We start from the raw sequence: 15,270 nt of genomic DNA on the forward strand, positions 1-15,270 counted from the left end.
TATCTGATCCTTCAGTCAAGTTATAACCTCAGTCTTATCGCTACTTTTTAGGTCTTGATTCTAATCAAGACATTTTTGACTAATATCTGCTCCTTCAGTCTTCATTTTAATTAAGATTGTTAAGAAACTGCTTTACATTTTCAAAATCTGCACTAAGCAGAAACATATATAAAGGGGACCGTAACTTTAGCTCAATTAAGCATTTATTTGTAATGATACTTCAAAAAAAAACTTAAATCATTAAAAGTTTGTAGTCTTATGATAATAAACGTAATACAATTTTTTACAATCGTTTATTGAAACGCGAGGCGCTCCCCTAAAAATTCCAGAAATAGGACCAAATAGAAAATTTTACACAATTTTTAAAAACGCTGATTTATGTCCGTTTAAGCTTTAGCTCAAAATTTTCATAAGCCCAATATGAAATTTGGATATCCTTAAAACTTCACAAAGACGATCCGAGATTGTCAATTTCAAACTTTTTGTAGCATTAACTATCGTCTGTTTGATTTTAAGCTTAAAACCTTAAACACAATATAGTCAGGGCTATCCTAAAAGTCCACAAAGATGTTTCAAGATTGCTAATACGCCTAAAATGTGCCCTCTTCAAAATATGAGCCGGAGAAAAGAGAGCGTGATCGAGTGGGCTATGCTAGTGGGTATTTGGGTAGGAAGTCGCGGAGGTTGGGAGCGATGTGTTGCGCGTGATCGAGTAGGCTATGCTCAGAGAAAAAGAAATCTTCACTTCAGTCATAGCCCACTCGAGCAGCCGCAGTGCAGGCTGCAGCGTCCAGTAGCGCGGATCGAGTATTCGAGTGGGCTATGCTATGCTTCAGTTGGGAGTCCTGGGCCTGAAATAAGCACAGAACACTGGACATTGTCCAATAAAATTTTATAATGTACCATAAATATTTTAAGCACTAAGGGGGTCACTGGACAGTTGACCAGTGAATTTTTCCGAAGTTCTGATAGTTTGACTATGAAGACGCGGCACAATTTTTGCGCACTCCAGTGGACAATGTCCTATAAATTTTCCAGTCAAACAGGGGGTCGCTAGACACACGTCCTATATATATTCTACCCTGATTTGAGCAAATTAGATATCGGTATCCTCAGGAATGCATAGATTTACTACTGGGAATCTTTTAGAGGCCATAGACCCCACACAAATACCTAATTGACTGTGAGGGGAAGCGCCGAAAACTTTTAAACCGCCTGCTCCTCCTTCCTCGCGTCTCATTGGTTATGCGATGCGAATGTGTGGGACAGATCGAGATCATGACCTTTTAAGCTGTCGTCTGCATCAGTTTTGGCTCCGAATTGGTCAGTAAGTGGGAGAACTGGGAACAGTTTGACGTAAACGATGTTTTTGAGGCGAAAATTTCCCTAACTGTAACTAAAGTCGACGATTTAGAAGTTAGTGTAGCTCGAAATTCAGTATTGAAAACGAATGCTGTAATAATTTCGAGAAAAGATGACGTTTACCTCCCCTTAAACCGTAAGCCTTTGCCTAGGGATACTGATATTTTGTTTTTGTAAAACTTTGGTGAAGAGTGGAAGGAATTAAACTGTTACTCCACCCAGTGAGAATAGTAGTATTTAGTTACTAACTGAAAGCAAGTCTCCAAGTATTTTCGCCTTTTTTTAGAAGCGGGAATCCTAGTTCTACTTGTTCAGACGACGTATCATGTTTACATTAGGGTTTACCGCGCATAGGTCGCGGGAGTCGCGGCCAGGGCTCTACATAAGGATATTTTTTTAGTAGTCAACCTGACTAGTGAGCCCCCCTATCCCAATTTTTTTTAGTAGTCACTGACTAGTGAGACGCATGGTTTGCGAATATTTGGGACATTTTTTTTACTAGTCAAGTTGACTAGTGAACCACAGATTTCGATTTATTTTAGTAGTCAAGGTTTGGAATAGAGAAACATTTCTACTCCAAGGTCAAGGCATTTTTTTAGTAGTCAAATGCCTTGACTAGTGTCTTATGTAGAGCCCTGGTCGCGGCGCAGGTCGCAAAATACGTCAAATAAATTATGCATGACGTCAACGGTGACGGTTTCTACACCTCCTTCCCTTTCAGTCAGACACCCAGGCCCATAAAATGGCCTCTTAAAGATTCCAAATAGTAAATCTATTTATTCCTGGTATCCTGAATTAACTAGCGCTACTGTTACCTATGTTGACGATAGCGCGTCATCGAGTAGGTTATGCTCCAGGCAAAAGAAATCTTCACTTCAGTTCAGCGTGGGAAATAAGGCGGTGGCACAGGTCAAATGACCAGTTTAAAAATTAAATCGGAGGGGGGTCAGTGGTCTACGGGACCACTAAGAAAATTCTAGGGTATTAAACCAGGGTCCAGACATTATCTCAACTATTTTAATTCCACTTCATTAGTTTACCAGACGACGCGCCCTGGTCAATGGTCATGGACCAGTATATTTATTCCAGGCTGGCCCAATGTCTAGTTTTAAAAAAATCCTTATTTCCAACCCTGCTTCTGTTGGGAGTCCTGGGGCTCCTGAAGGCCATGCATAAGACAAAGATTCAATTCTTATAAGCGAGAATGGCCAACTTTGTTGTGTAAGAGACAGCCTGGCAGCCCGGTATTTGTTTACTTCTAACCTGTCAGGTTAGATGTTAATACAGCCCTTTGAATTTAAATAATTAGAAATGAGAAATGTCAGACAGTCAGACAACACATTTTCTGGTTACCCTGATACTGTTATCCAGACTTTCCCAGACTTTTACCCAACTTTTTAGGACCATTTTCAATTTCCCAGACTTTTCCCTGACTTTTCAGGCCCATTTTCAATTTCCCTGACTTTTCAGGCCCATTTTCAATTTCCCAGACTTTTCAGGCCCATTTTAAATTTCCCAGACTTGTCCCAGACTTTTCAGGCCCATTTTAAATTTCCCAGACTTGTCCCAGACCTTTCAGGCCCATTTTGAATTTTCCAGACTTGTCCCTGACGTTTTAGGCCCATCTTCAATTTCCCAGACTTGTCCCAGACTTTTTAGGCCCATTTTGAATTTCCCAGACTTGTCCCAGACTTTTCAGGCCCATTTTGAAGTTCCCTGACTTTTCGGGCCCATTTTGAAGTTCCCTGACTTTTCAGGCCCATTTTCAATTTCCCAGACTTGTCCCAGACTTTTCAGGCCCATTTTGAATTTCCCAGACTTGTCCCTGACTTTTTAGGCTCATTTTCAATTTTCCAGACTTTTCCCAGACTTTTCAGGCCCATCTTCAATTTCCCAGACTTGTCCCAGACTTTTTAGGCCCATTTTCAATTTCCCAGACTTTCCCCTAAATTTTTAGGCCCATTTTAAATTTCCCAGATTTTCCTTTGAATTTAAATAATTAGAAATGAGAAATGTCAGACAACACATTTTCTGGTTAACCTGATACTGTTATCCAGACTTTCCCTCTAATATATTTTTCCCTGACCTTTAAAAAGGTCCATTTTCACTTTCCCAGACTTTTACCTGACATTTTAGGACCATTTTCAATTTCCCTGAGTTTTCAGGCCCATTTTCAATTTTCCAGACTTGTCCCAGACTTTCTTTAGGCCCATTTTCAATTTCCCAGACTTGTCCCTGACTTTTGAGGCCCATTTTCAATTTTCCAAACTTGTCCCAGATTTTTAGGCCCATTTTCAATTTCCCAGACTTTCCCCTGAATTTTTAGGCCCATTTTAAATTTCCCAGACTTTCCCCTGCCTTTTTTGGCCCATTTTCAATATCCCAGACTTTTCCCTGACTTTTTAGGCCTAATTTCAATCGAAAAAAGTTATTAAATGAATAAATCTGTATGGTTATAATTATGTTGAAATGAAAGCCATTAAATCCATCTCTTTGTCATTTGGCTCCGTTAATTTCTGAAACTTTCCAAAAACTAGTGTATTACATATTTAACCAAAATTTATGTTAATTAACCAAACCAAAAAACGTTATGAAATAAAGAGCCTGAGAATGGATCCCCATAAAACCAGAACCAAGACCTGTGAGTGTTAGTTTGAAACAATTTTTGAAAATGAACACTTTCGTTTCTTTGATATTTAAGTAAAATAATTTCAGAAACTTTGAAGACTTAGTTGCAGAACCACTGTAACACTGAACAGTGTGTTACACATTAAACATTAACCAAAATAAATATAATTTTAACTATACATCGTGTTATAAACGCCTTTAAAAAAAACGCGCCCTCAAAATACAAAAGCTACGTTAGTATGTCGAAAATTAAGAAAACATGTTAGAGAACCAATGAACAGCAATCTTTTGCACGTTTAATACGAAATTTAAATTTTATAATGCGAATATAAAATGTTATTAAATGAAAGACTATATATAGTTCTGTTTGTCATTATTTCCCTTGAAAAGTGTTCACTAGCGTTCAGCCAACGGAAAATCGGGGGCAAATAGTGTCGCGCTATTTAGCCCCGATTTTCGGGGCTAAATAGTTCAGAACTGCTTTGGACACTATTTAGCCCCGATTTTCGGGGCTAAATAGTTCAGAACTGCTTTGGACACTATTTAGCCCCGAAAATCGGGGCTAAATAGCCTTAGCCGCGCGGGGCGTGCTATTTGCCCCCGAATATTCAAAGCCCCGATTTTCGGGGGTAAATAGCACACCCCGCGCGGCCAAGGCTATTTACCCCCGAAAATCGGGGCTCCTATATTTACGGGGGTAAATAGCAATCGCCGCGCGGCCAACACTATTTACCCCCGAAAATCTGAACCCCTATTTTCGGGGCTAAATAGCCTTGATGCGGCTGCCTGCTATTTACCCCTGAAAACAACGAAGCCCCGATTTTCGGGGGCAAATAGCTTTGGCCGCGCGGCGATTGCTGTTTGCCCCCGAAAATCGGGGCTTTGAATTTTCGGGGCAAATAGAACGTTCCGCGCGGCCAAGGCTATTTACCCCCGAATGATAGCCCACCGGATCACGCACTTTTATCGTGCTGATTAAAGGGAGAATGAAATAGCCAGATAACCATTTAATAATGCATTTCGACTTTTAAAAGAACAACAAAATCGTTAAGAAACGTTTTGCGGCTGTAAGGAAAAATTCCTGACTAATATTGAACTCTCGGCCGAAACTTCTTTACATAGGAAGCTGAAACTTTGCAAGGACATTTTAAAGGGATCATAATTGCGTTACATAGGGGCTTAGCAAGAACAATATTTCAAAGTGTATTTGATAGAAGATAAACTTGATATAGGCCCCGCCCCTACATAACGGATTGTACATCCCTTTAAGCAATCCAGGGTCATCATAAAAATGGCACCCAGAAATCTTTCAAAACGGAATAGCGTCCGTACCCTTCAACTTATAGAATACTGTTTCGCTACATCCTATAGAAGGTCATCATGGCCTTTGGGGTTGATATGCCGTCAACATTTATAATGGTTGCCCGAAAAATTCCAATATTGTCATGACGGGCTAAGTAAGTCTTTATAAAGAGAGAGTGAAAAGAGCCAAAGATTTCGGTAACATTTTACTAATACTAAATGTCCGGACGAAAGTTTATGACATGTGTAAGCACATAAGTCCACAATATAAGTCTAACTCTATCAGCACCCGTACCTTTTTTTGGAGTCCCTCTAAAGTAAATTCACAATCTAATTCACCAGTTTTTTAAACGAGTGACGATGTAAGGAGCTCTTTTCGTGACGCCATGTTACTAATGGATGTGTATCTAGAAATCTGAAACTAGTTTTCAAGTCATGTTACTCGGTAATAACCGTTTTTCAAGAAGGCAACCTCTTGAAAAATGCGCCGATAAATGTTTAAAACCTATGGGGAATAACGTCCATGAGTTTAAACCTATTTTGTTTACTAGTTCGCCAATACCATAAGTTTATGAGATATGTTCCATAAGTTTGTCACTGATAACTGAGAGCTTGTCGGGAAGTGACGTAAGTAAAACGTCATAGATTCTCTTAAAGCGACGCCTTGTGAGTTGCTGTCATAGGTTTCTTACAGATTAAATAGGAAGATTGACTGTAAAACCGAGTGTATTCTAATCTCGCTTGTCGTTCTCTAACTAGCATTCTCTATAGAATTATATAGTTTAGGTAATGTTATACTTATGGAACACATCTGATAAACTTATGCTAACACTTTTTGACGGGCTTAATGGCCTTTGGGGATTGTTGTAATTGGAGGTTTTCTCTCTCTAATTCACGTAGCTATTACGGAAACGTTTTCCTGTCTTATACATTATAAAAGTTATTTTAAAAATGGTTTTTGGGACACTATTAAACTAAAATGGTTATAAATAGGTAGGTAGGTTGGTTACCAGTATAACAAATAGAGATATATAATTATCTTTGGTAATTTTAGAAAACACATTTTACATAAACAGATATTTGCAGTTTAAATTGTTTTTATCTTGAGCCAAAATACAAATCTTCACTAGTTAAAAAGAAAAAAAAAGACCAAAGACCGTGTTACAGTCTGAAATGCTTACAGAAATATTTTGAAAACAGTAAAGAAACCAGAGTATTAATTTTAAGATATATTTAAGAGTTCCACTTCGCATTTAAACTCGCATATCCAGCCTTCGTTTTTATTTTGTCGCCATCTATGATGGAGAAAAAATATTACGGAGACATAAAAGACATAACAAGATGGCCCAAGGGCTGGGCCTTAATAGTAATTTTACACGGCTCACGTGACCCCCCGTATAGTTGATTTCCAATAAATCGTACAACTAAAAACATTTCTGAAACAAATAAACAAAATCCTGGATCCCCTAAACCAGAAATCACTATGACCGTAAAGCGTCCCCTCTATTTTACGAAACCTAACCTAACCATCCAGCATAATCTCTGATGTATCACGCGCACAAAGTGCAGTAGTGCACGAAAATTATCATCTTGTTTCCCTTCACTCAAAAAAGCCCGCGAGATTTAAACTACCTTTCTTTCCTCTCTCTCCTCTCCGAGCGGGATGCCCCCTCTCCCTCTTCCCCCTCTCACTAATATACCAGGCAGGCAGTTCTCTCTCTACGCGGAGCTTCGTATCGCCACCGCGAACGCTAGCGATCTCTCTCTCTCATCGTAAGCGTACGTTTCGCGGACGCGACCGGTTTCCCTCTCTTATCGTAAGCGTTCGTTTCGCGGACGCGTCCGGGACAGGGACAGGGGTTTTGGTGCCGTTTCTTAAATTTTAAACGGAATAAAATTCCGTGTAAAATTAAAAACGGAAGATTAGCTCCGCCTTCGTCGTCGTCGTCAGCTCCGCCTTCGTCGTCGTCTCGCCTTCGCTCTCTTTAAACTACTCCAGAGAGCAATGAGATAGAATATATATATGAAACCTAGAGTCACAACGTGAGATCTCGAGATCGACGTTTCGCAATACACCTTTTATCGAGCATGAATCTTTATCAAATACGGGTGGCGCCACCCTAAGAACTTTTTTTATTAACGTCTGCTGCTATAATCTGTGTAACAAGCTGTCAAGATAGTTTTTAAACGTGTTAAATAAAATACGCATACGCGAGTATTTGAATTGTAACTCTATCTATCTCATAGAGATCTATCTCATTGCTCCAGAGCCGCATTGTAGCCGTAACAGGCTGAGAAATAAGGATTTTTTTGCTGAGCGCGTGATCGAGTTGGCTTCGTTTGATTTTTGCACATAACGACTTCTAAAGCCTTCCGTTAACGGTAATCAAACTTAAGTTTCAGTGATTTAAACTATTTTTCGTGTTATCGCCGTCTTTTGGTTTTACCTACTGGCAGCGTTTTGCCATAGGTCTTGGAAAAGCTCGTATTGTTTTTCCTCGGGACTCATGACGGGGCTTTTCTATAACTGTGTTTGAGACCTTACTAAAAATACCTCCACTCTCATGTTTTCGCTGTTATTCTTTGAATTTCGGTAATTAAACGTGCGGACTCGACATTTTTTGTTGCTCACTGCATTCCGCTAACGGTGTTTAATTTTTTAATTCGGTTTCATCGTTATTTGGCTCATTTTCGCCGAAAGTGACGCTGTGCCGCCGACGGGGATATTGCCTAGTCCTTGTCTCAGACCGTCCTAAAAAGTTTAAAATTCATTATGCCGTCTGCTAAACACTATGATCTCATTTAAATTGTGCGGAAACGTGTTTTAAACTAATATGGGTCATTCCAAGGACACGTGTCTTTTGTGTGACCTCTTTATGTTCGGCTCCCTGTCATTGTAGCCGTAACAGGCTGAGAAATAAGGATTTTTTGGGGTTTGTTGTATCTCGGCTTTTGTTGAGGAGATATTCTTTATACGATTTCAATATTAATTAGCAATGTTACTGTATATAAGTAAGGCATTAATTATACAGTGCCTAAATATAGTTTTTGTAATAATTATCCTTTGCTATTATATCAATATGGAGTTCATTATACATTGCTAAAATACATTAGAAAGCGCGACAAAATTGTAAGGGTTTACTTGTAACCTCTGGTTTTTTTGGATACTTCTCCCGAGATAGACATTTAACATGAAACCATTCGTGACACTTGTCGCACTGTACCATTCTTCCAGTGAAAATTTTCCGACAAACGCAATACACGAGTTTGTGTGTGCTTTCATGATACACTTTTATTTCATGTGGTTTTCGGGTGGTAATTGGGAAGGGGGAAATTTTGCCTTGCTCCAGAATACCATGTAAAAATTTCCTCATAACCCCTTGTGATGTATCGAATCTCACCGATCCGGGATTTATGTTCATGCAGCAATTGATAGCATTTGCCACAGCATGGGCTCCACACTCGTTGTCATTTTGAAACGTAACCTCTACAAATTTCAACTAGATTCGCGTTACGTTGGTGTTCTTAAACTGTGCACTTAAAAGTGAAACAATTTTTTTAAGCGACATTTATTGTTCAAAGAATCATATACCGAAATCTCTGCCAACTCATCATCATAAAATCCTGCTACACAAAAGAAGTGGTGTTGTACGTAGTACATTTGAACCATGTATCCTGTATTGGGTATATTGTTCACAATATACGGAATGGGGTTGGATCCAACGTCTACGTTCAATTTGTTGAGCATTACGAGGCCCGCAGAAACATTAGGATATGTTTTTTTCAGAATTATTTGAATGGCGTTGATAACTTCAACATGCATTTCTTCGCCCTTAGACAGAATTCCTTTTTCATGTTCCTTTGTCAAAGTAATTGGCTCACTTAACCAAACATCGGATTTGTCGTAGTGAATTACAGGAACGTGCATTGGTTCCATCTCAACACTTATTGGCGTTATTGATCTTCGGTTGGATTTTACATGAATTGGTGACTCTTCGGCAATATAGCTCTTAGCGGGTAACTTTTTCTTTAGCCCTATGACAGTGTTGAAAACTCCTTTTGGTTTTCCCCTGACCTTGGTTTTCAAGGGTTCTTTAACTGAGCCCATAAAATTGTCGTCAAATTTGGTACTTATGTTCTTTTCAATTTTCTGAGAGATTTTTTGTTTCTGGTCGTCGCTTTTGTCACTGATGTCCTCTTCACTGTTTTCAATATCAACATTTCCTGTCTTGTCAGTGGTATCAGTGACTGCCTCATCGTGACGACGGATAATTTTGAAATCCTTTAAGGGAATTATAGAAAATTTCATCGTGAAATGTAGGAAAATTACCTTATATTTAGGCAAAATTTCAATATATAGAATTTCTTGTATGTATCATATTGAAGGGCCTTTATGTATAAAAAGCCATAGAAAATATTTACAAACCAACCTCATTCAACGTATTCAAATTAGAGAAATTAAAATGATATTTATAAAGATAAAAATTTAAAAAGCCTAAAAAAATTGGAAACCCTTGCCTCATTGTTGCTGCTGTCGATATTCTTTTCCACGTCGATATTATCACTGTTTTGTTCCTCATCACTTATGTTGTATCTGTTGTTGTCGCTCTTCCGGACCTCATCACTATTTTTATCACTGTTACTCTGCTCATCGCTCTTGTCGCTGTTCTTAACGTCGTCATCACGGTTACTGTGCTCATCGCTCTTGTCGCTGTTCTTAATGTCCTCATCACTGTTGTCTGTATTCTCCATGTCCTCATCACTTTGCTCTGTTTCCTCGATGTCTTCTGCGTCATCGTTATCTCTCGCTCCATCGAATACTTTCCCACCTATCTGTAATTTAACATCCTTTTGATCCGCCCAAGCTTGGGTCAATAAGTTAATGATATTTTTTCTTTTCGAAAATATATCTTCACTTGACGTTGAAGCCACATCGCATAAGGTCTTTACGTAAGGGAAAAGTTCCGAATATCCTTGTTGACATCCACGTGATTTCGGCGCTGTATTTTGCTTGTTCTTTTTTAAGAAAACTTGTTGACTAAGAACAGCTGCTTTCGATGTAATTCCCTCTACCCATCTCTTTTTGCAAAGGCGAGGAGTAACCATTTCTTGACTAAACAGGTCTTTGTTTTGTTCTTTTCTCACGCAAAATATATGAAAACATGGTATTTGCAGCATCGTGAAACTTGAACACGAACAAGTATTACCGTCAGAGACAGCATCAGCGTGGCCTTTGCTTTTAACGATGAAGTTTCTACTATTGTCAATAGGGTAGCAATCAGCAATAGTGACGCCTTTTAATAGGTTTTTCGTTATTCTCTCCACCATCTGCGGTACACACAATTCAGCAACTACTTTACTGGCGTGGCGGACGTCTTTGTCGTTCGTGTCTATTTTAAGAAATTTTGTCTTAGTTTTAGCTTTGAATTTTTCGAAATCATGTTGATTTTCAATAAAATGATACAGCAGTTTGAGATCGGTGTAGAACTCGTCTAGGGGTGCGTTTCTACGGCATACGCTTTTAATTTTCTGATTAAGCGATTCCAGGCGGTTATTTGTAGTATCTCCTAAATTAAAGTGTTGTCTTCGGTAGCACATCACCCACATTTCCTTTATAGACAACCAGTTGTCCTGAAGATATTTGACGAACGCTGGTGCAGTTGCTAACCGTTCATCACGAAGCATACACTCAACGTTTTCTTCGTAAATATCTTCCGTGAATGAATAAGCAATTTTTTGCGCATATTCCTTAGTTGCTAGTTCCACTACCTTTGGCAATTTTAACAAGTTGATCTTGGCTTTAATTGCCTTTAAGACATGGAACAAACAAATTTCAACCAAGGCTCCAGGAAAGCAGTCCTTCAAAGCGTTAATTTCTGATAGGTCTTTATCAACCATAACACTTTTTATCTTTGACCAATTTTGATTATGGGTTTTGAACGTTTCAAAAACAGTTTTCACAGATTGTGACGTTTCCCTAGTTACGATAGCCAGAGCCACAATTTCACTCATTAGATTCCCATCGACAATCATGATTATGTACAACGGCATTTTACAATAGTTCAGAGAATATGTGGCGTCGCAAAGGAGATGTTCTGGATACCTTTCAAAAGTGTCGAGCATTCTTCCGGTTTGCCAATATACGAAGTCTAGTTCGTTTGAGTCGGAATCAACACTAACTTCAACAACCTATAAATATTTAATTGATTTGTTACTATCAATTATCTAGTGATACACGTATGTAACGGTTAAAGAAACAAAATGGAAGTATTAATTGTTACGCGAGCATTACCAGCTAACGGTGAATAGCTTTGTACCATAATGGGTAAACAAGAGAAATACCAATGATATTGTTAGCTTAATAGCAGGGTGGAAAGCAAAATATAATGATTTTTTATAGATTTCAATCGCAATTTATCTAGAGCCTAAACAGAATTCATTCTCCATACATAAGCGCGAATCTCGGCGTAGCTCCCGAATTACGGAAAGAAAAATTTCAAGAAATTTTCGAAATTAGACCCAAAAAATTGGGTTTCTTCCAATATAAGATTATGTTAATATCGGAGTCCTTCGACCGCCTTCGACTATTCGACGGATAATTATAGATTATCGTTCTTACACCGATTGATCGGCTTCTATATAGGGCCGCCACTAGTTTTTGCTCTTCACCCTCCATTTAAAAGGATAATGAAATGGTAAGACAAGCATTTTTAACCGATTCATCGAAATCCTAAGTAAAACTTTTCCCTTAATTTTATAACCTTTCAAAGTTTTAAAAGAGGACTTGCTGAGCCTAACTCTCATTGTAGACAAACAATCAACAGTTTTGTAATAAAAATATTAATAATATCGTTTAACTAAATAGAAGCGTCGCCTCACGCGATTTTTAAAAGCGCGCTTTTTGTCTAGAAATGAAAAAGTAGTAGCACGCCCTTTAACAGTAGAATAAATCACGTGAGGCGACGCTTATAAATGGTTACACAACATTTTTAATATTTAACAAAACCGTAGTTATGTCTCAAAAGTGACAGTCTTAGCAAGTAATCTATCAAACTTTGAATATTTGTATAAAATTAACGAAATTGTTTAAGTAAATTTTATGTATGCTTTCAGAGTAATTTTATCAATATGAATCGATTAAAAAATTGTTGTCTGACAATTTCATTCTCCCTTTAATGTAACCTTTGAAGACGTCAAACATTTTAAATGTTCTATAAAAACTATTAAAACCCACTGAATTTACAAATAATTTGAAGGAAAAGAGTACCAAATCTGTCTTTACTCTTTAAATTTAATTTCAACGGGATAAGAATTATGGGTAAATTGAGAGATAATTTTTCATGCTAGTTAAAATCATGAGGCTATACACTTACCATTGACGAATCTGATTCCTGGTCCTTCTTCAATAGTTTCATAAGTCGTTGCGCGGAATTTGAATCCCCCGTTTTGTCTAATTTAGGTAATTTGGATTTAAAGTTATGAAGCGATTTTGGTATTTCGCGTTTTCCCGTAATTTTAGATATTTTCTTTAAGATCCTTTTGTTATCACCACGAACTTCAACTAGATCTTTAATGGCACTTTTTTGCTCTTCAGTTGCACGACGAATGGCTCGATTTGCTGGATATTTTTCATATAGGGTTGGTCCCGTTTCGTGGTTATGTTTAAGTTCGAAGGAACTAATCACCAAAGTGCCAAATTTACTACTAGCGGCATACTTTATAAATGCTGGACACTGACTGCGAAACGTGGATGATTGTCTTTTTCCAGTTGATGTTGAGTCATATTGTCCAAAATGTGCGCATACAAAAGTAACTTTGGAGTACTCAAGCTTAGCGGGGAGAAGCTTCGCAGATCCTTTAGTTGTTTTTGCCAATCTTTTGTTATGGGCCTCTATAGAAGTTGCGTTCTTGTGTTTAGACAAAATCGGAGCAAAATTTTGATCACAGTATTTATAATGATTATCTAAACAGGAGTTCCAGTCATCAAATTGCTAATTTAATTCAATAGCCATATTTTCTACTTCAAAAACGCATTCCGTTTAAAACAAGAGCGACTCGTGATGAAGTTGCGCGTTGAAACCGTGACTTATAATATAACTATGAGTCGCATTCGTGAAATAAACAGAACCGTGGGAAAGTGGTGGCTATATCTTTTATGAAGCTTTACCCAAGCTGCGTGCCGAGGGATCGGACAATAGATACTGATCGGCGAATTCAACCTACCACTGTTTATGTTTCTAATTTTTACAGCCCCACATAAACCTTTCTTCTCAACCCTTGACTCATGCTGACAAACTAGCGAAAAATTTAGTAAGTGTCCCTTCCCGCAAATATCTTTCGTAAAGTCCCATTTAATGACGTTCAAGGTTCAAGTATGTGTATAATAAAACAGTGCTGGTTAAATTCTGTTCAACTGACCATCTATAACCAACGCGTATAACGTTGAAAAAGGACACACCAAGTATAAAGCGTTAAGAACAGTGAAATTTTATTTTCATTTTCGATACAATACAGGGTGTTGGAGTGGTTCCGAAATAATGGGATAAAATTAAATGTTCATAAAAATTTATATTAACGGTTATTTAGAGCACATCGATATTGTGCGTACACTAAACAATAAGCTACGAAATATAGCTTTCACGTCATCATATTTTAACCAAAAAATAGAAACTTCAGAACCCTGTACAGATTGACAGCGCTTTACTTGTTCGTTTAGTTCCCCCTTTCGATTTCGAGTTATAAATTGTTTTCAGACTAGGAGGATACATACAATTTGCACAGAAGGTCATGCGACTTGGAGGACAAAAGCGTTGCATTGACAACTCGATTGTTCTGTAAACACTACCCTCTCGTTACACCTCAACAATATTCTTAAGCATACAGCATAATTGCTAATATTTGTCCATACTAAAGATAAATTATCTCTAGCACCTAAGAATTGAAGCTATTGACCGATCAGACACATAACCATGGCCTTTTATTTGTGGTCATGACTCGTGGTTCTAATAGAGAACCTAATATTATTCTTTTAATATGCATTTAACTTTCGCCTCGCTCTTAATTTTAATCGTTTTTAACCCTAACGATGATAATTGAGTAGACACTAGACACTAGTGTTGCAGATTGGTGGCTATGTGGTATAACCCAGTTGTTAGAAGCCAACACGCACAGATTGGTGTCGAGTCGATATGTATGGAGGAATTGGCGGATGAAGGTGAATGGCTTGTTAATGATTGACGTTTCAGTGGGATAAATAACGTAATTTCTATGCACTGCGTACGTTGTCCGGAAATTGCGAACATGTTTGATCCGATTTCACAACTGAACGCAGTGACAGACACACACACAAACATATACGACAGTGCAATACCTCTGCATGACGTCATCGTCACTCGTTTAAAAAACTGGTGAAATTAGATTGTGAATTTACTTTAAAGGGACTCCAAAGAAGGTACGGGGTGCTGATAGAGTTAGACTTATATTGTGGACTTATGTGCTTACACATGTCATAAACTTTCGTCCGGACATTTAGTATTAGCAGAAGGGGATAACAGAAGAAGGATGACACTATGTATCCTCCCTATGCTTTAGTAATGTAACGTCATTCTTCCCAGGCTCCCCCTTTTAGTTTGCTTTCCCGCTTATCAAACTACAAATGGGCATCGCACCGTAAGGTAAATTCAATAGTTGTTTGCCACTAAATCCCCAGCAATCATCCCACAAACCTCGTCTGGACGTGGGACAAAATGCACAAGCGCGTCTTGCCAAATATTTAAGCGCTAATAGAGTAATGATGAGGAAATTATTTATCGCGTATGTGATTCGGTTTAGTAACCTTGCTCTAAATGTTCCGATGTTGGGAAGAGTGGCGTTACACTCACCCAGCTTTGTGGTACACTTCTCTCAAAGAGAAGTATTATATACTTCTGGTATTAGTAAAATGTTACCGAAATCTTTGGCTCTTTTCACTCTCTCTTT

The 15,270-nt window shown here is 38.2% G+C and overlaps 1 protein-coding gene across 2 annotated transcripts; it reads right to left on the bottom strand.

The window, feature by feature from the left end:
• Window positions 1–8,460: 8,460 nt before the first annotated feature.
• LOC149667062 (uncharacterized) lies at window positions 8,461–11,350 on the bottom strand. Of its 2 annotated transcripts, XM_089841574.1 has the most exons (3): window positions 10,500–11,350; window positions 9,811–10,427; window positions 8,461–9,574 (listed from the first exon to the last, which is right to left on the bottom strand). In XM_089841574.1, exons 1-3 carry the CDS (start codon window positions 11,341–11,343, stop codon window positions 8,831–8,833), a joined length of 2,205 nt encoding a protein of 734 aa, XP_089697700.1. In that variant the 5' UTR covers window positions 11,344–11,350; the 3' UTR covers window positions 8,461–8,830. The 2 variants fall into 2 exon arrangements, with proteins under 2 accessions (XP_089697700.1, XP_089697699.1); XM_089841573.1 differs by having other exon boundaries at window positions 9,811–11,350.
• Between the last annotated feature and the right edge of the window lie 3,920 nt (window positions 11,351–15,270).

Source organism: Phalangium opilio, unplaced genomic scaffold, assembly GCF_054372755.1.
Source record: "Phalangium opilio isolate 3A_F unplaced genomic scaffold, DU_Popi_V2 ptg000060l_1, whole genome shotgun sequence".
In the NCBI taxonomy this organism is placed as follows: domain Eukaryota; kingdom Metazoa; phylum Arthropoda; class Arachnida; order Opiliones; family Phalangiidae; genus Phalangium; species Phalangium opilio.

Excerpts from the sequence above, each read along its gene's own strand:
- LOC149667062 (XM_089841573.1), bottom strand. The coding sequence starts at position 11,343 with ATGCCGTTGTACATAATCATGATTGTCGATGGGAATCTAATGAGTGAA. Across the intron at positions 9,575-9,810 it reads TCGACAGCAGCAACAATGAG|GATTTCAAAATTATCCGTCG; the intron begins GCAAGGGTTTCC and ends ATTCCCTTAAAG.